The following is a 24,807-nucleotide window of genomic DNA, read 5'->3' as shown; positions in this document are numbered from 1 at the left end:
ATTTTATATGTCAACTTTAAAAGAAAAAAGAGCCAAGATGGAGACCTCTCAGTCAGGACTTTGCCTCCTCAGAAAACGCACCATTTACTTAGCACTTGCTATGTCTGTCCTCTTACTGAATCTTCATATTAACTCCAAGGTACTAAATGAACATCCCCACTCAGCAGATGCGGAAACAAAGGCCCCCAGGGGGTTCAGGCCCTTCCCTGAGGTCACACAGCTGGAAGGGTACAGGGCAGAGACTGGAGCCCCAGCCTGGCAGACTCCAGAGCTCAGGTTCTCATCCAGCACATGCCATGGCTCCCTGCCCAGCCTGGGTGACGAGAGATCCCTGGGGCAGCGTCTGGGTGCTGCTGTGCAGCCTGGATGCCAGATGAGGCTGGGCAGGGGGTGAGGGCAGGCTTAGAGCAGGGCCTAGGCTGAGACCAGGAACAACTATGGGCCAGGCAGGACACTCTGCATGCTCTGGTGGGTCACAGGCTCTTCCTGCTCATCTCTCGGTCCTTTAAAAGCTATAGTCACTGTAGGATCTTACAAGGGCAAGTGGGCTAGGTCAAATAAGAGACATGGACCAGAAACTACGGGCAAAGAAGGGAGAGGGGCTGGGAAGGGAGCAAGAGGGCTGTGCAAAGGCATTGTAGCCTTGACAGGGACAAAGAAGCCTTGAAACGGCGCATATCCTAAAGGTGGGGGGTGGGGGATGGAGCTGTGAGGGGAGAGCTGGGGGCTCCAGACCCAGAGCCATAATGGCAGGGGCACCCTCAACCAACAGCCAGGGGCTTGTGTGTCAATGAATGGATGGGGAAAGGAGAGGTCCTGGAGAGTGGATGGCCCAGGGTAAGGCATTTAAAGACAGTCCAGCAATGCTTGCCTTCTCTAAAGCCCCCAGGTCGTCCTGGTCTCCACAGACCTCTGCGGTAGGGAAGGCTGAAGGAAAGCACTGCCCAGTCGGGTTCCCAAACATCTGCAGCCCCTGTAGTCATGTTCAACCGCATGATAAGACCCCTTATTAAATGCCTACTATGTGCCATTACTGAGGTCAGGGAAAAGCACACCACCTGCTGGAGAGCAAACCTGCAGGGGGCCAAGGAAGCTGCAGACCCAGGCTGCTGGCCTCAGCCCCTCCCTGCTCTGTCTCAGGGCCTGAGACGGCATCACATCACCTTTTTCCTGAGCCATGGGGACTGTGAACTTCTGCTTGCACCCAGTCTTGATTCTGCCAAAAGAAGATGGCTCTAAAGCCCCTTTGCAGGGGTCCATTAGTCAGGGTGCGCTTCTGGTCCCCAGTACCTCCAAAGGAGCCTTTCCTGTGCAGGAGCACAAAGCAGCAGGTATTTCTGCAGCATGTTTTGGTGGAGGCAACGCTTCTTAGGAATGGAGTGTCCGAAAGCCTGAACTCGCAGTGACCTTCCAGTGTCTGTAGATAATGGGGCTGAGGAGCTTCCACCCACCTTATCACTGAGGGAAGCCAAACCCAGTGTAACCCTGCATCAGGCAATAGAGGGCCCAGCTGAGCACTTGCAGGGGGCCTGGACGATGTGCCCAGGGACACTGGAGCAGGTACGAATGGAACACACAAGTATATGCAGTTTTCTCAGCTCTTTAGTGAGGGGAACTTAGACATCAGAAAGCTGCATGTGCTCTTTGGAGTTTGTCACGGGGAACGATGATTAGGTTAACTGCATAATTATCTGCAGGGGGTTGGGTACAGGTACTTTCTCCCAACTCTCTGGTGGTCTCTGTAAAGTCCCAGACATATCTCAGAAGTGATAGGCCCACAATAGGACTCCAGATCACCTCGTCAGAACCTGGGCCCTGTACTCTTGCCCAGGCTTCCCTTCACTGTACTAACACCATCATCCACCCAGGTGCTCAGGCCAGAAACTCAGAGTCATCCTCAGATCTTTCATCATCCTCGTCCCCCTTCTCCTGTTGACTCCTGCTCTCCATCCCACTTGCTTCTTTTCATTTCCAAAGTTACCACCATCTTCCACCATATTATCAGCACAGCTCCCCACCAGACTCTTGTGTCTGGTATCTACAATCCATCCTTCACACAGTGCAACTGGAGAAATCCTTCTAAACAAAGCAGGTCATGTCACTGTTCAGCCTGAAACCCTTCCATGACTTCCAGTGGCCTGAGAATAACATCCACACTCTCTGCCAAGCCCGTGATATCCTCATATGGTTCTGCCCTTGCCTCCCTCTCCCACACTGTGCTCCAGCCACATTCAAGATCTCCCTACTGCCACAGGGCCTTTGCACAGGCTGCTTCCCCTTTCATAAAACACCCTTCTGCCTCTTCAAGTGGCTGGATCCTTCTCAACTTTGGGCTTCAGCTTAAATGTCATCTCCTCAGAAAGGCCTTCCTTGACCTCCTTACTTCCTTATTTAAATGCCTCCCTGATCATTCTCTTTTGAGTTTTTATCACAATTTGTCATTGTTTTACTTTTCTGTGATTTTACTTATAAAGAATGATTGGTCTCTTTCATAAGAATGTAAGCCTCATGAAGGCCTATTCTGGGGCCCTGTCTGTCTTATCCACCATTGTGCCCCCAGCATTAAGCCCCATAGCTCACTTTTTAACCCGCAGTTCAATTAAGGAATGAAGAGACTCAGATATTACTGACAAGAGTCTGTTGGCCAGAGTGGGCTGATGCAGATAGGCAGGATCCCCAGAGACAACAGCCTTCATCAGGCTTGTTGCTACCTCTTGCCACACACTCCAAGGCACCTATAGTTTTCTGGCCCTAACAAAGCAATGCCTACGTCCTGCTTGCCACAATCTGGATTTTTGAGAGCCCGCCCACCCCCACCCCAGGGCTCCAGCTGAGAAATGACAACTTTTGTGCAGATATAAAATTTCTACCCCTTAGATAAAGGGACAGTAATCCTGTCCTTCAGCCCCTGCAGACTCATGAAGCATGAAGCCCCTCTGCACCTCCCCATGTGGATAACTGCTCCACTCACCCCTCAGGGAGGAGGGTTGGAGCCTGAGCTCAGGCCTGTGTGTAACCACAGCAGCTCAGTATTTCCCTCTGCATCTGTGGCCTGGGCACGTCTCCTCCCTGACACAGACCTAGCCTCCCCACCCCCCACCTAGGGGTCCACTTGGCTTACAGATATGACCAATTCCCTAGCCTAGTCTAAGCTCTGGGGCCCCAGTGGGAAGGAAAGGCCCCTGAAATTTGCCACAGAAAATCTCCAGGCCCAAGCTTCTCTCAATAGAGAGCAGTAGCCCCCACCAAGCTCCATACCACCCTAGGCTGCTGGAGCCAGCCCCTAGGCCCCTTGACAGGCTGATGCTGGAGCTGCACAGCTGTGAGGACCAGTGGGGAAGTGTCTGCAAGGCATATTCCCCAAACAGCAACTCTGCTGCTCCCTGGGCACCCAGAAAGCCCACATCACCCATCTAATGAAACAGGGCTCCCGAGGGGCCTGCAGTCTCCGCAGAGGAAGAGGAGGGCATGAACTCTCAGATGGGTCTCAATTTCACAGCATCAGGAACGTGAGCACCAAGGCGCTGAACCAGAAAACGAGAGTCTGGCAGGAGCCGCAGACACACCGTGAGCGCCAGGGGATCTGAGATTAGGGCCCTTCAAAATCAATTTTGAATTCAAACTTTTAAATGTGTTCTCCAGATGCAAAGAAGGGACCCTCCAGGCAGGCTCGGCCCAGCCAGCTGCTGGGTTCTGCTTCTTCCTTGAAGCAGCCAGGGCCCCCCTGCTAGCCGCTGGGAGGGAGACTCTGGACGCTGCGCCCAGGAGCCACAGCGAAGGAGCTAAGAGACAGAAGTCCCTTGGGCTCTTGCTGACACAGCACTACCTCTTGGGTGCTTGCCTGAGATGCTGTCCTAGGGCTTCCTGGGGAGGCCATGCGGGCTCCTCCACCCTCCTTTGCAGACCTGAAGGAGAGGAGCTAAATGCAAAGCCCCTATGGGCCAGATCCTCACCCCCAGCCTGGCAGAGGAGGCTGAGGAGGCTGAGGAGGCACCAGCAGCTGAAAGCATTTAGAATGTGAGCTTTAGAGTCAGACAGGCAGAGATTTGTAGCCTATACCAGCCCTGGGCTTCCAGGGAGAAGATTCTGGTTCAGAAGTCAATTTCTCTTCTGGAAACCTGGTAGGAGAAATCCTGCGGCAAGGGTCTTAGAATGCAGGTCCTGGGAAGTGAGAGTGATATAAGCCCCCAGTGCAGAAGGAGAGACAGTGTCCCCTGGGTGTGAGTCAGCAGGGCAGCCTGGCTGCTGGGAGAGCTGGTGTGGCCACAGGCTGCACTCTTCAAGGCTTGGTGTCTGCAGCCAGGGAGCTGCCAAGCATGCTGTCTGCTACTCGTCAGACCCCGTGTGGAGTACGGAGTACCGTCCCGGGCCGACATTGTGAGGTGCAGAGGGATATGCAGGGCGGCAGGCCTCATGAGAAAGCTGAGCAGAACAGACTGCTCCAGCCAGAATTTGGAGGAGGCCCCAGGGCCCACAGAGGATGCTCCTGCCTGGGTCCCCACTCAGCCATAGTTGTTCCTCCAAGCCGATGACGGGCCCACTCCCCATTTCTGGGTGGGGAAGCTGGTCCATGACAAGGCTCCCTGACCCCAATGACCTTACAGCCCCTACCTGTCAGTTTTCCAAACCAATGACTAAACCCCAACTTTGAGCCACACTCCTGAGACCTAAACATGAGTGACTGTGAACGACTCTTCTGCTGACAGGCAACAGAAGGGAGACCCAAGGCCTTGGGCCTGCAGAGACCTCCCAGGGAGCCCCTTCTGGAATGAAGCGTGCGGGAAGGAGCTGGAGTCCGCAGACCACATGTGGGGGAGGAGGCAGGGGCGCCCTGACCCCTCCCGCCCTGGCTGGGGAGCAGGCGGCAGGCTCTGTGAGGAAATGACAACACAGGCCTGGGTAATGCTCCTTTTAGTTACAGCGTAAACTGCAGCAGTAAAGCGTACCTGGGGAATGTTTAGAGAAAGCACTAATGATTTCTTCCCCAGTGGTTAATAAATTCACTTCCAGATCAATTTGTTCGCGATAGAGCCCGGTGAGCGGAACCCGCACGGCGGGCACAGCCGAGTGTGTCTTTTTCAGTATAAATGATTTATTACGATGATTAGCGGCACATAAACAATTTAAAATACAACACTAATTAGTTTGGGGAAGAAAGGAGGGGAAAAGCCGCCCTGCCTCTCTCCCCATTATGTTCTACTTCCCTAAGTGTGTACTTTTTAATTAAATCCAAATGTCACAATAAATTTCAAGTGTTTTATTACCATTCGGGCTAACTAAGGCAGTCATGCAAGCCCCCCTCTCAGGCGTCTGCGGGCTGAGCTGGGGGTGAGGACTGAGGTACCAGCAGGGTCTGTCCACAAACTCTCCATGAGGTGGGAGGTTTGCATAAGACCCCTAGAAACTCCTGGTTTCTGGCAGCCCTGAGCTGGAGAGCTCTGGGATCGCCCACTTTCTCTCACCTTCCTGGCTCCCCCAAGCGATAACTCCTTAATGCCAGCCCTGACCAGCCCAGAAGCCAGGAGCATCTCCTCAATGGTCCCACGGCACTCTGTGCCCTCTTCAGGCCCTCCTTGGGTGCTCTATAATAGTACACCTAAGACCTCTGCGTGCCTGGCAGCAGGCTTGGCATTTCCCATACATCTTACCATGTTCTCAATCCAGTGCTATGACTAGTCATTATTGTTTCAATTTTATGGATGAGGAAATTGAGGCTCAGAGAGGTGGAACAATTTATCCGAAGTCACACAGCTAAAACATGGACTTTTGCAACGTCCTTGTTTCTGTACCACCATTCTGTCTCAGAGTCCACATCTAAACACATCTGGGCCCTGGTTTCCCAGCACCCAGAATGGAGAATAGAGTGGCTGTTCAGTCAGGGCTCTCCTGAGTGTAGAACGCTGCCTTGCCCAGACACACACCTGTGACACAATTTCAGGCTAGGCACCTGGACTCTGATGAATCTGAGTTCAAGTGCAGGCTCTGTCATTAACCCACAATGTGATACATTCTGTCAAGTTCATTAGCCTCTCTGAGCTTCAGCTTCCCTGTCAGTAGAACTGGAGTAATAACACCCATCTTACAAGCAAAAGAACGAAAGCAGCTAAAGCAAGCAAAGTGCTTTGTGATCCTTGACATGTTATGTAAGTAGGAATTACTAACAAAAACCCTTGAGGTAAGCAGGGCTCTATAAGCACCCCATTAATCAGAAAACTGGTCACTGATCAGAAAACTGAAGCCAGCAAAGGAAAGGACTTACCCAAGGACCCACTGTACCTGAGAAGCCCAGTGCTCCAGGCTGCTTCCAATAGCTCAGACAGCCAAGAATGATTTCTCCCCTAAAAGTGTCCTAAACACTTTTTAACTGTTTATTTGACATTAAAACAAATATCCTTAAATGCAGAGTTACCATATGACTCAGCAATTCCACTCTTAAATACATACCCAGGAAAAATGGAAACAGATGTTCACATAAAAACTGTATGTGAATGTTCATAGCAGCATTATTCACAATAGCTGAAAAATAGAAACAACTCCAATTTCCCTCAGCTGATGCATGGATAAATAAAATGTGATGTATACATACAATGGGATATTATTTGATCATAAAAGGAAGTATTGCTATATGTTACAATATGAATGAATCTTGAAAACATTATGTGAGGAAAGAAGTCAGCCACAAAGACCACATATTATATGATTCCATTTATATGAACTACCCAGAATAGGCACATCCATAGAGACAGAAAGTAAATTAGTGGTTGCCAGGGAGGAGGGGCGTGGGGAGTGACTGACTGCTGATGGGTATGGGATTTCTTTTCAGGGTGATGAAAATGTTCTTGAATTAGATGACAGTGATGGTTGCACAACTCTGTAAGTATACAAAAATCCCTGGATTGTACATTGAAAAGAGATTAATTTTGTTCCATGCAAATTAGATCTCAATAAAGCTGTTATAACAAACAAAAACAACAAAACAAACATTCCTTTGAGAACAGGAGAAATCAGTTCATAACAAATTAAGTCCTGAAATCAGGAGAGGGGCCCTGGGAGGTGCAGCAGCCAGGCCTCACAGGCAGGCCAGGCCCTGGTCCGCCACCTCCCCTGCACTGCTCCACAGGGAGGAAAGAACTCCAGAGCACCACCATGCCTCCCTCCCCAGTCTCCCACACCCAGAACTCTGACTATACCTACTTTTCTAGCCAAGCTCCCCAGGAAACTCAGAACCTACTGGGTCCATCACTCTTCTCTGCCCCGTTTGCTTCCACCCCTGCATTCATGTTTTGTCTCATTAGGTCTCTATTGAAATGTCTGCATCCTTTGAGGTCTATGCCTGACCTGCAATGCGCTACCTGCAACTTAGGCATGACCATGGGGAAGAGTTCCCCTCTCAGACCTTGAGCTTGTCTTACATTGAGTCCCACAAGTTATGGAATGTGCACAATGAATAGACCACGGTGAGGCCCTCCAGGCCTAGCTGAAGTGCAGTAAGGAGTGTTGTCCTCTTCCAGGACCTGTAAACCCTACCCCAGACAGCAGTGTGCAAGCTCAGATCCAGGCATAGAGGCCAGAAAGGAAGGCAACATCTGCCTTTGGGTCAAGCGGAAACCACTAGAAGGAAAGCACACAGTGCCCAGGCCTATCTGAGAGAACAACTCAAGAAGATGAAGCATTCTGGTCAGCAGTAGGAGCCAGGCCAACTCTGGGGCTAGTTTCCTTAGGGGTGGCTTCCTGGGACCACCTTCCATGATGAAACCATGAAGACTCATGGAGCCAGCCTCATGTCTAGAAAATGGGCATTTGGCCCAAGGCCCAGATATCCCCCTCAAGTGACCAGAGCCATCCTGTCCCCTCCATGGGGCTCTTCCCACATGGGAAAGATGGAGGCTGGACTCTCTGCTGAGATGAGACCCAAGGTACCATAGCCTAGTGGAAGTTCTACCTAGAAACAGCAAGGGATGGGACCATCCAACCAGATTCCAATGTGGCAAAACCAAGTATGGAGGGCCAGGTGCCACCAATGATCTCCCCGGGATTTCTACTTTTCCTGGCCCCAGGACACCAAGGAGAGCCAAAGAAACCTCACCAGATGGTTTCTTTCTCCTGGTTCTGGCCTCACCACACCCCTTCCCCACCAACTGCCATGTCTCCATACCCAGCACCACACATGAGGCATCAGCAGCCAGTGACCCTCGAAATGTAAGGGGGAACCTAGACCCCGAGAGGGAAAGGGGCCTGCCCAGGGACATAGTGTGAGCTGGCGGCAGAGCCAGACTGTGGCTGCGGGAGTTCTGGCTCCCAACCCTGCGTCTCCACCTGCTGGAGAGCCTCTTTCAGCCCTGTTTCCATGTGAGGAACTGCTGGAGCAGCCTCTGCCCAGGCCACCTCAAAGATGCTGGCTCACCTGCACCTGGCAACAGCCAGCAAGGGGGTGAGGCCCTCAGTCCTGCAGCTTCAGGGAGGGTGGCTCAGGAAGGAATGGCCTTCGTTTCCTCTAAAAGTATGGTCACCACTGAGAGGCCTTGCAGTAATGGACAGTTGCTCTGCAGGCTCCTGGTGGTCCTGGCAAACTTGTGTGTATGTGTTTATAATCAGCGCCATCCCCTCTCACGACCAGGGACAGGGAAGGCCTGGGAGGATATTTACCACCAGTTGCCCAGGCTGTGGCAAGAGGCCTGGTTCTCATCTGTATTCTGCCATATACCAACTTGCTGGGCTATCCCAGGCAAGTGTTTCTCCCTCTTGGGCACAACCTACCCCTCTGCAAAATGGAGCTTGAATATGATTTCCCAGCCTGCCATGGATGCTGTGAAGATGAAATGAAAAGCTCTGACACCTCTGGGGCCTTCACTGGCATGAGATGACACAGTGAGCAGCAGCACTGGGCCTCCCAGGGACGAGGCTGGTAACTCATTCTCTCTGGGGCAGCGAAACTGTTGGGTACCTGGGGCCTAGAGCGCTGTTCCAGAGGCTGATCTCCCACAGTAGGTCAGTTTATAAGATGGTCCCCAGTGATCCTCTGTCTCCTGATTTTAAAACCCTTCTGTAATCCCCTCTTCCCCCTACACACACTTCCTTGAGTGTGAGCTGGACCAAGTGACTTGCTCCTAAGAAAGAAAATACAGCCAAAGTGATGAAATGTCACATCTGTGATTAGATGTGTCACATCTTATAAAAGACTGTGACTTCCTGCTTGCTAGCAGACACTCTCTTAATGGCTTTAAGGAAGCAAGCTGCCATACTGGAGAGGGCCGTGTGGCACGGAACTGAGGGCAGCTTCCAATCCACAGTCGGTGAGGAATGGGAGCCTCAGTCCACCAGCCCGTGGGGAACTGAATCCTGCCAACAATCAAATGAGTGAGCTCGAAAACTCAGTTCCCAGATTAATCTTGATATGAGACCACAGCCTCAGCTGACACCTTGATTACGGTCTGAGAGACCCTGAGCAGCAGAGGACCCAGCTAAGCTGTTTCTGGACTCCTGACCCACGGAAACTGTGAGATAATAAATACATGTTGTTTTAAGCTACTAAATTGTGATTTGTTACAGAGCAATTGATGACTAACACACTGCCTCACTGCATACACACATGAAATAGGAGGGCCTCCCCTCCCAGGCCAGAGAGAAGAAGGCTTGCAGACAGATCTCTCTCCTGCCACCCATGTTCCTGTGAGCTTTCCCCTTTAGCCCAGTCCTTGCTAAGCTGTTGGGTATGGGGGGCCTGAGATGCTGTTCCTGCTCTGGAGTGTTGGGAGAAGAGGCACCCAGGGGACAGAGCCCCCTCTCCAGCCTGCCCTAGCCAGACTCTCTGCTCTCTACTGGCCGGAACAGGAATATGGGCAGAGCTGACCACCTCTTCATGGCATCATAGCCCTGGGCCTTCCCAAAGGACAGCCCTCTAAGGGCTCTGAACCCCAGGCACATCTGGAGCAGCATAAGCATTTCAAAGTCTACCCACTTCCATTTTCTCCTGTCTCCTCCAAAACCCTAGGAAGGTGAAGGAAACTGTACCGACCACCTTCAGGACCAGCTAGAACTTTGCCTACTGAAGTCCCAACAGGCCTAAAAGGTGGTCGTGATCATATCCATTCGACTAGTTGGAATTACTATTATGTTTACTGTTAAGAATTACTATGTGGCAGAGGTGGGATTTGAACCGAGTCTGTCTGTTGCAAAGCCCCTGATAGCTCCTCTTGTTTTACAAACAGGAAAACTGAGAAACAGAGAGTCCAAGCATCCTCATGGCACTGTAGGCAGCCTGTACACAGCCCTTCTGGGACAATCTATCACCAGGGGTCGGGAATTGGAGTTTTAAAAAATTCAGGGGAGAGAGGAGAGACAGGATGGAGCGGGTGCTGGCTGTGGGCCCTAGATGCTCAAGCCAGAGATGCTCCCACTTATCTGGGAAGAGTGGTCTCCCTCCCCCTCTCTGTCAAGTCATTGCGCCAACCGGCAAAATTGAATTATTAAAACTCCCTTCTGGGGTACCACACAGATTTTTCTCCACTGAGACTCAGAGCGGAGGGGCGGCTGCTGCCGCCACACAATATTAAAATGTCAGGAGTTTAAGGCCTGCATTGGTTGAGTCATAAGTTATCAGCACCCAGTGAGGGCCGACAGAATGCCTCCCTTAAATTATTAAGCAGAAAGCGTCAGACTGTAATATTTTGCTAAACCAAAGTACAGACACAGACAAAGATGTCATTTCAATATTTGAAACCAGCAAGTTTAATTTAAAATAAGAGCAAACCAATAAGCTCAGAACATAGCAGCGTATGAGAGGAAAATTATACTGTGAGAGGAAAAAAAGTGGAAGGACTTAAGAAATTTATAAAAGTAATCTCCAAGTGGAAATTAGAAATCAAGGCCTAGAAACAGAATAACACAAAAGAAATATTACTGTCCACTTTCTAAATCAATATAACACTGCTCCACGCCAGAATTACCATGGTAACTCAAGTAAAAAGAATCAAGCAATTCTTATTATTTCAAAATAAAATCACAGCCTGAAGCCTGGGTTTTATTACAACCACTGATAGATCGCTGGCTTGTATTTATCTGAAATATTGCTTTTCAATCAGCTGGTTTATGAATGTACGCAGGCCTCTCACCAGCCCACTTACCATTCCCGTTTTGAGGCAAGGGGCTAACCAATGAATTGAGTCCTGCCTGGCTATATCTGCATATACGCCCAGGTTTAAGTTAGCTTTCATAACCACGAGCTTCACACCCATTCCAAGTGTCCAGTGGTTTTGCAGAACAGAGAAGAAAAGCTGGAGAAGGCAGTGGGGGCAGACCTCCTTATGGTCTTCCTCCCCTTGCCCATGGAGGAACAGGCCAGCGCTCCAATGGCAGCCCTAGACAAACCCCCTCCCCAACAGCAAGCCTCCCCCTACGGTCCTCCCAAGCCATCCTCTCACTGTCCCCTCCTCTCCCTGCCCCTAGTGTCCTCCCCCTTCCCTGAGTCTGCCAGCTGGAACATGGAGCCAGCAGAGTACAGAGAAAAACAGCTCACTCCACAGTCAGGCAGCCTGGGTTCAGAGCCCAGCTTTGGAATTGTGAGCAATGGGATCCGTGACCAATTACACAGCCTCTTTATATAGTGGTTTTCTCATCTGTAAAATGAAGATCATAGTAGTAGCTTTTTCCTAAAAGGATATTAAGTGAAATCACACATGGGAGGTGTTTTGGTGGGTTGAGTACAGAAGTGGCCCCAATTCTCTACTCTCCCGGTATCCATACCTTTGCAATGTGACTTTTCATCTCCTTTCTTCAAGGGTACAACCTGTTTCCCCACCCCTTGAACTGAGGTTGGCCTTGTGATTTATTCTGGCCAATAGCATGTGACAAAAATGACATCTCAGAGCCAAAGCTAGGCCTCAAGAAGCTTTGTGTGCATCCACTCTCTCTCCTGGACCTTTCACCACCATGTGAAAAAGCCGGAAGAGCCTGCAGAATGAGGAGGGACATGTAGTCTTGTCACCCCCAGCATCCAGTTGACCAGCCACCTGCCAGGTATGAGTGAGACTTGAAAAACTGCTCAGCCAAGTGCAGTCTAAATAACTGACCCACAGATTCAAGAGCTAAATACATGTTTGTTTTGAGCCTCTGAGTTTTGGGGTGATTGTTCATGCAGCAATAACTGATGGATTCACAGGCATAGAACAATGCCTTCTTTTTATGCAAGGGTTCAGTAAAATTATAAGTATTGTGTTTTTAAGACCCCTTAAAGACCAAAGGCAAAAGAGCTCATGCTGTAACTGTGCAGAAAGCAATGTCACTTTGCACAGGCATGAGGAGTCCTGGCTTATCAAATGTGTGCATGGGCATTGGGTGCCAGTTAGGTGTTCCCATTGTAGAGATGTGAAAACTAAGGCCCAATAAGTTTTCTGAAGTCACATAGCAGTCAGCTGGGATGAGAATCCAGGTCTCCTGAATCATGCCAGCAGTGAGAAAGGGGCAAGAGGAAGGAGCTGGGGACCCAATCTGCCTCTGCTACCTGGACCAGCTGCTCACTCCTCTCATGCCATCTGCTTTTAATTTGCCCCAGTTGTGTCAGCCACTGAGTGCTCCTGCTGTAGAGTGGAAAATAAACACATCCCACCCAATGAGAGATGAGCTTATTGCTACATTGGGTAGATGTGACTTTGAGCATGGCCTGAATGGCTTTGGCCACCTGTAGGCTCCTATAAGGCCAACCAAAGAGGAAAAGACATGCCAGACAAGGGGGTCAACATGAGCAAGGGTATAAAGGCAGAGATCCACTCAGCTGTCAGAAGGCTGGCTAGGGCCATGGCTGGGAGACCTAGGCACATGGCTGATGTTCCTCTTCACCAGAGTTTTCTATCAGTCAGCCTCATCACACCTTGGGGCCAGGGGAGAGGGCATGGCACCCAGAAAGATGCTGAAGCTCTGGTCTATAATTCCCTACATAACTCTGGGCAACTTTCTTGCCCCCTTGTGTTTTACCTGTTTCCCTATAAATGGAGGGACTTGCAAAGAGTGATCTTGAAGGCTTCTTCCCATAATGCTAACCACCTTGGAAACCTGGGCAGTAGTGAGTAGTGAAGCGAGCCTGTCTCCTGGACAGCAGTGATTGGTGGCCATAATAGATAAACTAACTGCAAGATGGAAGGTGATGTCCCAGTGCCCAGAAGTGACAAAGGCACCAAACTGGGCACAGGACTATTTTAGATCATACTGTAGTTATGCAGGTAGCCATGTCACCTCACACAGGCATGAGGCTCCCTGATTTATCAAGTGTGTACATGGACATTATCTCATTTAATCCTGATAACAATCCAGCCAGTTTGATGTGGTTATTCTCATTGTAGAGATGAGAAGGTATAAAGGCAAAGCAGCCTCAATGTTGGGTGGGCATGGATCACAAATCCACAGTGGACATATTGGCCCTGACTAGTCTAGCAGGATGGTAGAGGTGGCAGCCAGTCCAATAGTACCTGGCACACTGGGGTACCCATGCCCTTTTCTCTACATTTTTCCTAACTCCTTCCTATCTTCCTAATGCCCCTGGTCAAGAGTTCTTTGGAGGCCCCCTGGCCCCTGGATATAGATCGGAACATCAGGCTTGACCTCCTGGCTACTTGTGGGCAGCTCTGCCCTGGATAGGATATAGCTCAGAAGGGGCCGGCATCTGCTAAGAACTCCAGCATGGCTTGGGTCACTCCCCCATCAGCCTCCCCTAGTTGCACCACCACAACTCACCTTCTGCTCAAAGGCAGCCCAGCCTGCCCAACCATGGCCTCTCCCCAACCCCAGCAGCCTTGTGCCAGCAGCCCAGCTGCACCAAGCCAGAACCTCATGTCTCCTTCACCCATGACCACAGAGAATCGGCCGCCAATGCTGGCTGGAAATCATTCATCTGTTCCAAGGGAGAGACCAAAATAGACCTCCTCTTGGTCCTGCTCACACATGGGACCTGCTGAGGGGCTCCTTAAATGGAAGCGGGTGGGGTAGCCGCTGGGTCTGACTCTGGGACACAGGGTGGGGTGGGGAATCCATTCTCTGGAGGGATGAGAGGCAGGCCCTGGGTCCAGGAAAATGCACATTTCTATGTGCTAAAAGCATCTTTGTGGGATATGTTCAGAGAGAGAGAGAGAGAGACAGCAAGAGAGAAAAGCAGCTCTTGTGGCCACAGAGGCCAAGTGAGTGGCCAAGCCAGCGTCAAGGCCACCCGGCACGCAAAGGGTGAAGCTTTTAGGCAAGCAGTGGCCAGTGATCTCAGCTTCCCTGGTCCTAATGCTCCTGAAAGGCTCTCTCCCACTCCCTGTAATTGGGCATCAGTAGTTAATGCAGTATTGACTGCATTACACGCTCCCGTGCCTCCCCTCACTAATGCCAATTGCATCACCTTGTACAGTCACCGGCTTGCTTAGCCAATAGCCGTTAAAAGCAATCCAAATCATGAATCATATGGGAAACTTTTAGCAAGACACCGCCATCCAAGGAGACAATTTACAGTTGAGTTAATCTGGGTACATTAGTGAGACATGGATTCTGGACGACAGACCAATTTATGTTGTTTCCCTGTCCGCCCCCCCCACTCCACCCCCGCTTTGTGCTTCATGTGGGCAAATGAACGGAAGAGTAGGGAACAGAGAGAAACACCTGCTTCTTAACTCAAGGCTCAGGGAGGGACTGGGGGAGACCTATCTTTACAGACTCTCACCTGGCTGAGTTTAGGCAGGAAGATAAAGCAGCTATGGGTGCTCCTAAGACCTGTAATGTTCATTCCTGGTAGTGAGGAGGTGGCTGCTGCTGAGGCTGGCATGGTAGGTGCAGATGGAGACCCTCCTCTTCTAGGTACAGCGTGAATGCCAGGCCTGACCCCTATTCTCTCAGCCTTACAAGGTCTTTCCCAGGCCTCGGAAGAAAGCAGGGCCTGCTGGGGTCTCTTGACATGGAACAGCATCAGGGCTCACTTCCTGCCCCACTCTAGGGCCAGGGAAGTCCTGGCCATACTCTTCCAGGAGAGGCCCTCAGGACCCTCTGTGGTCCACAGCATGATAGGATATTCCAGGAGGTCCTGAAGGTCAGCACCCAAGCATAGCCAAGAGCCTACCCTCACAGATCAACTGAGTCAGCTGTGGAGGCCATGCTCATAGTGGTCATTAACAATTGAAGATTTGCTGTCTGGTCTTCCTCAGGCCAGTTCCACTCTCCTTAGGCATTTTTACTTATTAAAAATTCTCTAGGAGTCACGTCTGGTGTTTAGTTCTACAACCTGCCTGCTGCTTCCTGTGGCCATCTCTGCCTTCCTACTGGGCCTTCACAGAGGCAGCTGACACCCAGACCTACCCAAAGAGGTGTCCTCAGCATCTTCTCCTGCCCATTTCCCCACAATCCAAGGTTCTCACTGTTCTTGGGGTCACTTGGACTCTCTGCTGTCTGCCCCTACTCACAGGACTCTTCTCCAATAGGCTGAGGGCTAATCTGACTCCTGGGGCTCAGGGCAGTAGCTCTCTTTGCTCCCTTGGGACTGCAAGCCTCACCAGAAAGCCCACAGCCCAGTGCCAGTCCAAGTGCAGGTGCCAGTGAAAGAAGGCCTATTTCTCTGGGAAAGTGGGAGCTAGGCTCCCTTTGCTGACAGGCAGGCCCGACGGCATTGAGAAAGCCTGGACCCTGAGTTCCAGTAAAGTGGAAATGGCTAGGCCAAGAGCAAGCGTCCAAATGAAAGCAATTAATCTTAAAACCCGAAGTTTAACCATTTGCAAAACAGATCTTTCCTCTCTGTGGTGGCCCTTCACTGCTCGACCTAATGGATTACTTTATTAATAATGCACTGTGCTTAAAAGCAAAAAAAAATTTTTTTTCTGACGATTCAATACTTCAGAAAGTCTCTTAAACCCGTTGCTACAGCAAAGCGATTGATATTTTATTATCTTTCAGAAGTGCAACATGAAAGCCCAGCAGCCCAGCAGAGCAGGAGCTTTGGTCCGCGGCGGCTGGCAGACCCGACTTCAACCAGAGGAGCCCCGGCCTCTTCCGACAAGATGCTGTCGGGTGGAGAAAAGGCATTGGGGGTGGTTAATAAAAGCCCCGAGTCTCTGCTGCAGCCAGACAAAGGGTGCAGGGCCCTAGCCCTGAGGAACACACTCTTTGGGGATCACTGCTGTCACCCAGCCCAAACGGCAGGTGCTAGGAAGGTATAAGTGCTAGGAAGAAATTAGACAGCAGGTTTTAGAGGGGCAGGTGAGTGCATCCAGAGCCTTTTGCCCTCCCCCAATTAAAAGTACCAACTTCAAGGTTTACTGGAACCAGGAGAGGCCAGACTCTAGCAGGGAGTGGAGAGTGGATTTATGAGCAGAAAGGTTACTTTTGGAGGACAGTTCTGGGCTAGGCAGGACAGGAATCCAGTGCTCCTCAGGGCTCCAGCTGTCTGCCTGCCCTGTGCCATAATGGGCCTCGGAGCTTACAGGCATCGAGAGTAGGCACCATGTTATATAGACTGGACGAGGTGTGGGACTGAGGGGCATCACATGCTCTCTGCCACAGGTCTGGTGGAGACTAGAGGAAACACATGTCTGGGGTGGTTGAGGTACACTGCAGGCTGGAGGCAGGAGATTCGTTAAAATGACCTCTAGAGAGCCATTTCCAAAACCTTTAGTATCACAGAGCCCGTGGCACTCTGGGGTGCCTGGACGGAGAGCTTGCTCCAAGGCTCCGGGTGGTAGTGCTGGGGTCATCTTGTTGGCCTGAGACCAATCTCCATGCCTGAGGCCTCCCATGTAGAGGGCCAGGACATCCGGATTTTTTACTTGGGCCGGATAACTGCTGCTAAAGACATATCCTGATTTCCACAGGCTTTCTATAGGGAGAGTAGCCTCAGACACCAAGGTGAGACCTGCACTGGCTTCCCCAAACCCCTCATTTTACCAAGAGGGAAAGTAAAGTCTAGAGATGAGCATGACTGGTCTGAGATAACACAGGGAGTTAGTGACGGAAGGCGCTAAGTCAAGGCCTCCTCCCTCCCTGTGTTTTCTGAGCCCAGACCCCTTCTTCTCCTTTTTATTCTATAAACAACTGCATCAGTCCCGTCCTCTGATGGTCCACATAGGGCTCCAGGGGAGGGGTCCCTGAAGAGAGAAAAGCATACGGGAGATGCATGTCACACCCCAGTTAGACCCCGGCAAATGGATTCTTTTGACCAGAAGCACTGAGTTCCCCCTTCCTCTCTTAGTCCACACATACTGAAAATCAGCCCTCATGGGTTCACTGGACACAGGGCTCCCCCACATGCCACCCTTGGGCCAGGCACTTTAAATGCCCCTCCCTGCTGTATGTCTCAGAAGGTCACGGGGAGTTTAGGGGCACCAGCACACAGTAGCAGCAAAGTGAACATCCTGTGTGACCTTGAGCAAGTCACTTAACTTCAAATTTTTACCAAGTGACCATGTCAATAGCACCATTGACCTGGTGGGCAGAGGGCACAGGCCCAGTGGCCACCCATTAGAAAGACAGAGGACTGCCTTCACAGTTGCTATAAGAGGAGTCCCTCTGACTCACAGAAAACCCACCTTCCCAGTTCCTTTACCATTAGAAGGCAGGTGGCAGCCTGCGTGCCAACAATTATGTACACATACATCTCCCTTCAACACTAATTGAGCAACCCTCTTAGTAGAGCCTGGGACAGCCACTCTTCTGACCCTGGGGGCTGCACTTGGGTCACAAGGTACCCACTTGGTTTTACTCTTAAGGGGGTTGGGCTCCCCAACCTCTCCTGTGCACACCAGGACACTAACTGCAGGCATTCCCAATCAGGAAGGCTTTAGAGCATGTGGGACCACCTGCTGTTGGCCCCCAGCAACCAGGAGCCCTCTCCGTTCTGACCTCTGAGGCGCCCTGAGGATCCTAACCACAGCTGATCCATGCCACTTTCGCGGGCCACTCCTCCAAGAATGCTCCAGGCTTGTAGCGGGACACTTTCTTCCTCTGGGCCAAACTCCCGCCTCCATGCTTAGGAGACAGGGAGACAGGGAGACAGTGGGCCCGCACGGGAGGCATCTCTTGTTCTCACCGACTCATACTTGCGGGCAGTAGTCTCCCTGAGGGTCCAGCCGGCCAGCACCCCTGAATGGGCGCCGACTTCCTGAGCGCGGCTCGCCGCAAGCCCTGGAGTCCGATTTTCTCCAAGCCACTGATTTGACCGGCGCTCAGCACCTCTCGGGTTACACTACGATGTGAGGGTGATGGCTGCGGTGAGAGGAGCAGCCGCAAAGACAAAACGCTCTGCACGAACCAGCCGCCGCTGCGCGCAGATAGAAGGGAGCCGGAGCCTCCCGGTGGCCCGCAGGACACCACCTGGCCGGTGCACAGCTCGCCCGCCCGCCCGCCAACGTGCTGGAGGGCGCGCAGCCCCAGGCTCACTAACCTCCCTCCTTCCCAGTCCCACTCGGCCCTCCTCGCCTCCCGGGCCCAGGCCACGGCGTGCCGACCCCCCCCCCACCCCCGCCCCTCGGCAATCCCAGCGGAGTCTGGCAGGTGCGCGCCTGTGTCCGGGAGTGTGTGTTCCCGCGCGCCGCGGCGTAAGGCCAGGCAGGGGGTAACGGGCGTCAGGACCCCGGCCCGCCACCTACCGTCCTCCTTGTCCAGCACCATCATCTCGGGCGCTCCGTGTCCAGCCGCAGCTCGGCTCGGCCGGGAGAAGGGCACCGACTCCGGGCGCGCTTCGGCGGGGCGGTCGGTCCTCCGGCAGCGAGCGGGCTCTAATTACCCGCTTGTCCGGCTCTTAACCTAGATTGCACTCAGCTAGAATTACATTCAGGAGTGAAGCACTTCGCAGATACAAAAGCAGTCTCACCTACTTTTGTGCCTCAGAACTGAAGGAACTACGAACTGCAATTTAGAGAGAGAGAGAGGGTGAGAGAGAGAGAAGGGGAAGAGAGGATCAGAGCCGTTTCTTTGATTCTCACCTTCTAAATGGCTCAATTTGCCCAGTATAATCTGTCTTAATGTAATTGCATTTGATAGCTCATAACCCTGGCTCTGGCAACGACACAGTTTTCAGCCTCATAAAGTGTTTTCCCCTCGGATTTAATCTGAATCTCAATCTAAAATTATATTCAAAGAGATGGGGGAATCTCGGCGGCCGTCTCCCGCTGCCTTTCTCTCTCAATGTATGAGGTTTGCACTCCTGCTACTGAATAAATGCACACATTTCCTGAGCCACCCCCCACCTCCCGGGTTAATGGGGAGTGGAGACGCGCGGCTGCCTAGCTCCGCAGCGCCACCTGGAGGCCGCTGTGCTCCAGCTCGGCGCGTGTCTCCACTCAGTACCCATGGTCCGCCTCATCCTGGAGATTTGTCTGATGGACCAGAGGACGATCACTTCCAGCCTTTCCGCCTTGATTTCTGTTCCCCTCCCACCATGGCAATCTTTCTCTGACCTCCTACCGTCTCTGTCTACTTGCTCTGCCCTGGGGTTTCTGGTTGTCTCCTGAATTGTTTGGCAAAGTTAACCCTATGCAAGGCATAAACTTTCCCACTGTGAGGGTAGTAGGACTACATTTACCTCAGCAACACCACCCAAGCCTGCAAAGAGCATCCTGATTCCATAGAAAATGGGACCCTGACTCAACTTCTCTCAGAGCAAGTACAGCATGGCACTTAATGCTTTTCTCACTCCACAACTGTTTATTGAGCATGTATTATGTGCCAAACACTGTTCTAAGGCAATGAGGACACAGCAGTGAACAAAGCAAAGATTCCTGCTATTACAGAGTTGACAATTCTTGCTCTTTAACTCAGAAATCAGGAAGGGAGACACTCTCCATCTCCTTTCCTACTGAACTCTGTTTCTCCCCAGAGCCCTGGGGATGATGCCCAGGCTGCCTATTCCAGGAAGACCACTCAATAACCAAGAGCTTCTTCTTCTTCTTTTCAGTACAGAGTTCCAGGATGGAATGGAAATCTTAATGGCTTTTTTTCCAGCCCAAGGAGGGCTCCAGACATATGTGTCAAAGGCTCAGTTCTGGCAATCACTTATGAGGACTAGACCCAGGCAAGGAGAAGAAAGATAAAGTCCCTGGAGGGGCAAAGGGCCACCAGTTGGGATTTCATGTCATCTCTACCTATTACCAACAAGGGATCTTAGCAAATCGCTTTCTTTCTCTGGGCCTCAGTTTCCCTATTGGTGAAGTGGGAGATCTGCTCTCCTATCTCCAAGGTTGTTGTGGGGATCAGATGGCACGATGTATGTGCATGTGCTTTGTAAACTCTGGTACCCCAGACAATGAGGGGGTTTATTGGGTACAAAGGAGACCTGGTGGCCAGACTATGCCCCTTAAGCCCTGGGAGGCCCAATGCAGGGTGCTTGGAAGGGGTGGGAAATGGGGGAGCTGGAATGGTGCTGCAGTCAATCTTCCTCTATTGAGGCAGGGAAGTCACGCTTTGAGAAAACAGGAGAGAGGCAGCTTCTAATTAGATGTTTCATTCGCAGCTCAGAGGGTTTTCCTTTCCCCTTCATCTTGAATACTTAATCCTAATAGTCCTTGAATATATTTGATGTTAAATATATCATTTTGCTCAGCCTGACCATCCCTCAGGACTGTGAGCTTGATCTTTCCCCTGCCACTGCAGCCGGAGCTGTACCCTGAGGGTCTGAGAGAGGCTTTGGCTCTGCTGCCGCTGGCTCATCTAGTATCAGCCCCTCATGCCAGCCTGAGCTGGGGGCTAGACAGTGCAGCAAGCCATGGATCTGACCACCCGGCAAAGGGCAGCTTCTTGCTGTAGACACTCCTGGGCGACCTGGAGGCGTTCACTCCACAAGGGCTTCTGCTTAGCTCCTGACCTCCAAGACCACTTCTTCTCATTTTCAGGGTTTGGCCCTGACCCACAAATCAGGACTCGACAGCTGGGGCCACTTTCCCACTCTTTTGTCCATGCTTGGGACTCTGTCCCAACATCAGCTCCTCCAGCCTCCAAGGTACCCAATTAGCAGCCACACAGCCAGCATCCCTCTTGGGAGTCAGGGGCTCTGGGCCCCAACTCAGGGAATGGAGCAGGCCTAGGGTGTTGAGTAATGGGTACAGAGCAGGTTGGGGATTGGCGCTGAGTGTGCTGCTTGTGCTCACAGATGGCTCTCTTTGCACCCCCAATTTTGAGCATTGAGCTCCCACACGAATCTGGAAAAGGGCCACCACAGAGGCCTTCTGGTTGGTGTACAGAGCTACTCACTTTGAGGGTATGGATGACCAGAGCTCCTAGCCGGGAAGGGGTCTGCTGGGTTGACAGAGCCAGGGATAAGTCTCATTCATCCAGTGGGCTCCCTCTCAGCTCACCAGTAATTGCTGAGTAGGCAGGTAAGTCCTATGCAGGTGCTCACCTACACCCAAGCTGCCTCCAGAGGCACACCCACAACACCAGGGTGGAATCCTTAGATCCCCTGGGGCTGGAGGAGGCAGCTTGCACCTGACACATTCCACAGGTGATAGCATGTACTCACTTGGATGCTGCCAAGAGTGCTCCAAAATGCCCTTGAAATGCCTCTGGGGACAGTAGATAGAGGGCACTTGATCAGCACCCACTGTTACAGTGAGAAGAAAGGGGTGCTACTGGCTGCCTTACAAAGTTCTGGGGAGGTCCTAGCAGTTTGTCACTGCACCTGGTGGAAAAGTACTGAGGAAAGGTTCCTGCATTGGGGGTGGGAAGCAGGCAAGGGGAACTTGAACAGACCAGATATTCCAGAACTCTACAGTGGAGGCTGTCAGATGTGTCTCTGCTTGAGAGCTCTACTCCCACCACAGCGCAACTATCTTCAAGATGGGATTGCAAGCTGGTTTTACAAGTGATATTTGGGAGAGGTATTCAAATGACAGGGGCCCCTTCCCTGTGGCCGCCACATTGACAAGACAGAGTGAATCTATAGACTTTGCAGTACCATCAGGATGCCTGCTAGCCAAATTCAGATGCTCTGCCCTACCCCTTACTCTCATAAAAGAAGCCCATGCACAGGAATTTGCAACCAGCTGGAGTGGAGAAGTGCACACATTTTCTCTTTGGTTTATGGAAGCCCTGCACAGGCCATCTAGGAGCTGCAGTTATAATTCATTTGGCCCTCTGAATGCTTAAGCCAAATGTGCACCCCCCAAAACTAGTCTCTCCCACCCCTTGATGAAGGCCAACTCACCCCTGCACAACAGCTCTGAGAAAGTTGTGGATATAGGCTGGCCAACCGTCCTGGTTTGCCCAGGACTGAGCTGTTTCCCAGGATGCAGGACTTTCAGTGGTCTTGGGCAAACCAGGGCAGTTGATCACCATAGAGGGAGGTGGTAGGGTAGGACGAGGGACTAGTGTAACAAGATAGAAAGACCAGGCAGCCAGGCCCTTCCCCTTAGACCAGCAGCTGCCTCCCAGCCCCAAATTTCTCAGCCTTCTGGCTCAGGGCTTCCTCTCCCGGGCACTAAGGAATCGCCCTAGCCACTGGGGATGGTCTTGCGCTGGTAGGGCTGTGAACTGGCCTGAGAAACGGGCGGTTCGAATGGAAAGGGTATGAGTTGAACCCAGGGTTGGATCCAGATTTCGTGAGAGCCGAATTTACTTCTGCAATAGTGGGGAGGAGGGCTCTTTAAGAAAGGGATTACAAGATTTACAATGAAGGACCCTGAAGCTTACACTTCATTAGCTTCAAGGTAAATCCGCCCCTGATACTTTGGATATATGGCCCACCTATCTACCCTAGCCAACAGGGCACCTCCCAAGACACTAGGCCTGGGAACTGATGGCAAGCACCTTCCCAAGCCTCGCCAGGGGTGAAGCAATGTCACCCATCCCGCAGCCGTAAGTTACAGACTCCTGGGACCCCAGGACCATGCTGCTTTGACTGCACCCTCACCCCTAGGTTCTCTGGGCACCCCTCCTGGGGGAAGCCACTTGGCAATCCGGTGCAGAAGGGGGACGTGCAGATACACCCGGCGAGCCTGCTGGGGGATCTGAGGATCCGTGGGTACTGCGGAGAAGCCCACGGCGCGAGTCGGAGAGGCGCTCCCTGTGCTTGTAAGGCTGCAAGAGCCAGCGAGAAAGTTCCCAGCCGGAGAGTGTGGGGCTAGCGGGCTCGAGGTGGCCCGTGGGACTTCCTAACCCCGCTGAGGAACCTTGGGGGCTGAGCCTGGCACCCTACCCACACACCCGCACGCGTGTCCAGCGCCGCGCTTCCGGGAAGCCGCCTAGCACCGAGCTGCTGGGGCTGGCGGGGGCGCTGCAGCCGGGACCGCGGTGGCCTCCATAGGGCCCGCGCTACCTCCCCCACCGCCACCCTGGGCCCCGCGCTCAGCCGGTCCTCAGGCACTTACCGTCCTCCTGGTCCAACACCATGGTCCCCCGGCGGCTCCTGCCCGGCACGGGCAGAGGACGCGGAGGGCACGCGGCTCGGAGTCCACTGCCGCCCGCCTTCCCAGTTTCCCGGCGGCCCTGTGCGGCTCCGCGCCCCGAGGCGGCCGCGGACCGGTGGGGGCGGACGGGCTCCAGGAGCTCAGCTCTGCCGGCAGGGAGGGCGGAGGGGGGCGGCGGGGCGGCTGCAGGGGCACGTCTGCGGGCAGGATCGCTGGAGCGGTGCAGCAGGGCACAAGCAGCCTTTGCCCGGGACAGGGCCGGGGCCAGAGCTGGAGCCGGAGCCGCGCTCGGGTCCTCTCTACACGCCCGCCGCGCTCAGAGCAGCGGAGTGAAGCCTGCGTTTCTCAGGGCCCCTCAAATTCCCCCTGTTAATTAAATCAATTCATTATGCTCAGATCTGATTAGCGGCCCTTCCCCCCCTTTGAATCAATTATTCAATACACAAACATAATTGCTTGGGCCAGAGGTGCCCGCCATTAGCTTATTTAACTCCAAGGACACTAATTACCCGCAGGGCACGGGAACTTTTCTCATTAATTCTGACAAAACACAAAAGCACGCCAGAGTGTGTGCATGTGAGCGTGTGTGTGTGTGTGTGTGTGTGTATGTGTGTGTCCCTGCGTGTGACCGCACGCCAGAGTGAGGGCTGTGTGCGTGTGAGCTGAAGATGAGACTGGGGGAGGCGGAATGTATGCGACTGCGGGTGTGAGTTTGGGGATGTAGTTCTGAGTATGTGACCCTGCCCTTGCGAGTGTAGGACTCCGTGCGAGTGATTGTGAGGAAGGGATTGTACCCCTGCACCGCCCTGGGTGTGGCTCTGGGTCTGGGGACTGGGCCAGGGTTTGAGACCCAGCACAGGAATGTATGAGATCGTGTGAATGTGGCTTCGATGGGTGACTCTGTGAATTTGAGTCTGGGGCTACTGTCCCAGGGGCCCCACCCCCTTCTTTTTTCATAATTGACCGGCCATTGTCCGCTGCACACTCACACCCACGGAGGAAATTGCAGACCACAGAAGAGAAACCCGGAAAGATCAGGAGAGTGTGGGTGGGTGGGTAAGGCTGGAGCCAGGCTGCGGCAGTGTTGCCTTCCTCACCCCACCCCCCATCACCTGCTTGTGCTACTCCTCCCCCCAGTTATAAACCCAAGGTTCCCATCACCCCCTTTCTTGGTCCTCTCATTGCACACCCCAATATTTTCCCCACTCTCCATTTTTATCCCAAAACTCTGTGCCCCTGTACCCCCCGCCCCCCACATTTCCTCAAGTGTCTGACACCCAGGCACACCCAGGGGCCCAACCCCATTCACCCTATGCCTAGTTCTTCATCTTCTGTCTGCAAGGCTGAACCAAGGGTGCGCCTATGGTTGACCAATTTCTCCACATTTTACCTCCCAGGAAATCTCTATTGAGGAGAGGCGTGAGAGAGCCCACAGAAGCAGGGATACAGAGGGTAATTG

The 24,807-nt window shown here is 52.5% G+C and overlaps 1 protein-coding gene across 2 annotated transcripts in view; it reads right to left on the bottom strand.

Annotated features, from left to right (window-relative positions):
• The window catches only part of LMO1 (LIM domain only 1), a 35,833-nt gene extending 12,336 nt beyond the window's left edge, over positions 1-23,497 (bottom strand). Inside the window, exons 1-2 of one of the 2 annotated variants that reach the window (XM_090267660.1) lie at positions 23,310-23,497; positions 18,597-18,855 (exon numbers count right to left, since the gene is read on the bottom strand). Coding sequence is in view for 1 of the 2 variants with exons in the window: in XM_090267659.1 (XP_090123785.1) it covers positions 18,597-18,621 (25 nt within the window). In the remaining variant the exon portion in view is untranslated. The remainder of the gene's footprint in view (positions 1-18,596; positions 18,856-23,309) is intronic. The other variant, XM_090267659.1, reaches the window with a different exon arrangement.
• Between the last annotated feature and the right edge of the window lie 1,310 nt (positions 23,498-24,807).

The sequence above is a fragment of the Furipterus horrens genome, unplaced genomic scaffold (assembly GCF_987537825.1).
Source record: "Furipterus horrens unplaced genomic scaffold, mFurHor1.1.pri manual_scaffold_2, whole genome shotgun sequence".
NCBI lineage: Eukaryota > Metazoa > Chordata > Mammalia > Chiroptera > Furipteridae > Furipterus > Furipterus horrens.
The sequence above is the reverse complement of the archived record's forward strand: the minus strand, read 5'-3'. Positions and strand labels throughout refer to the sequence as shown.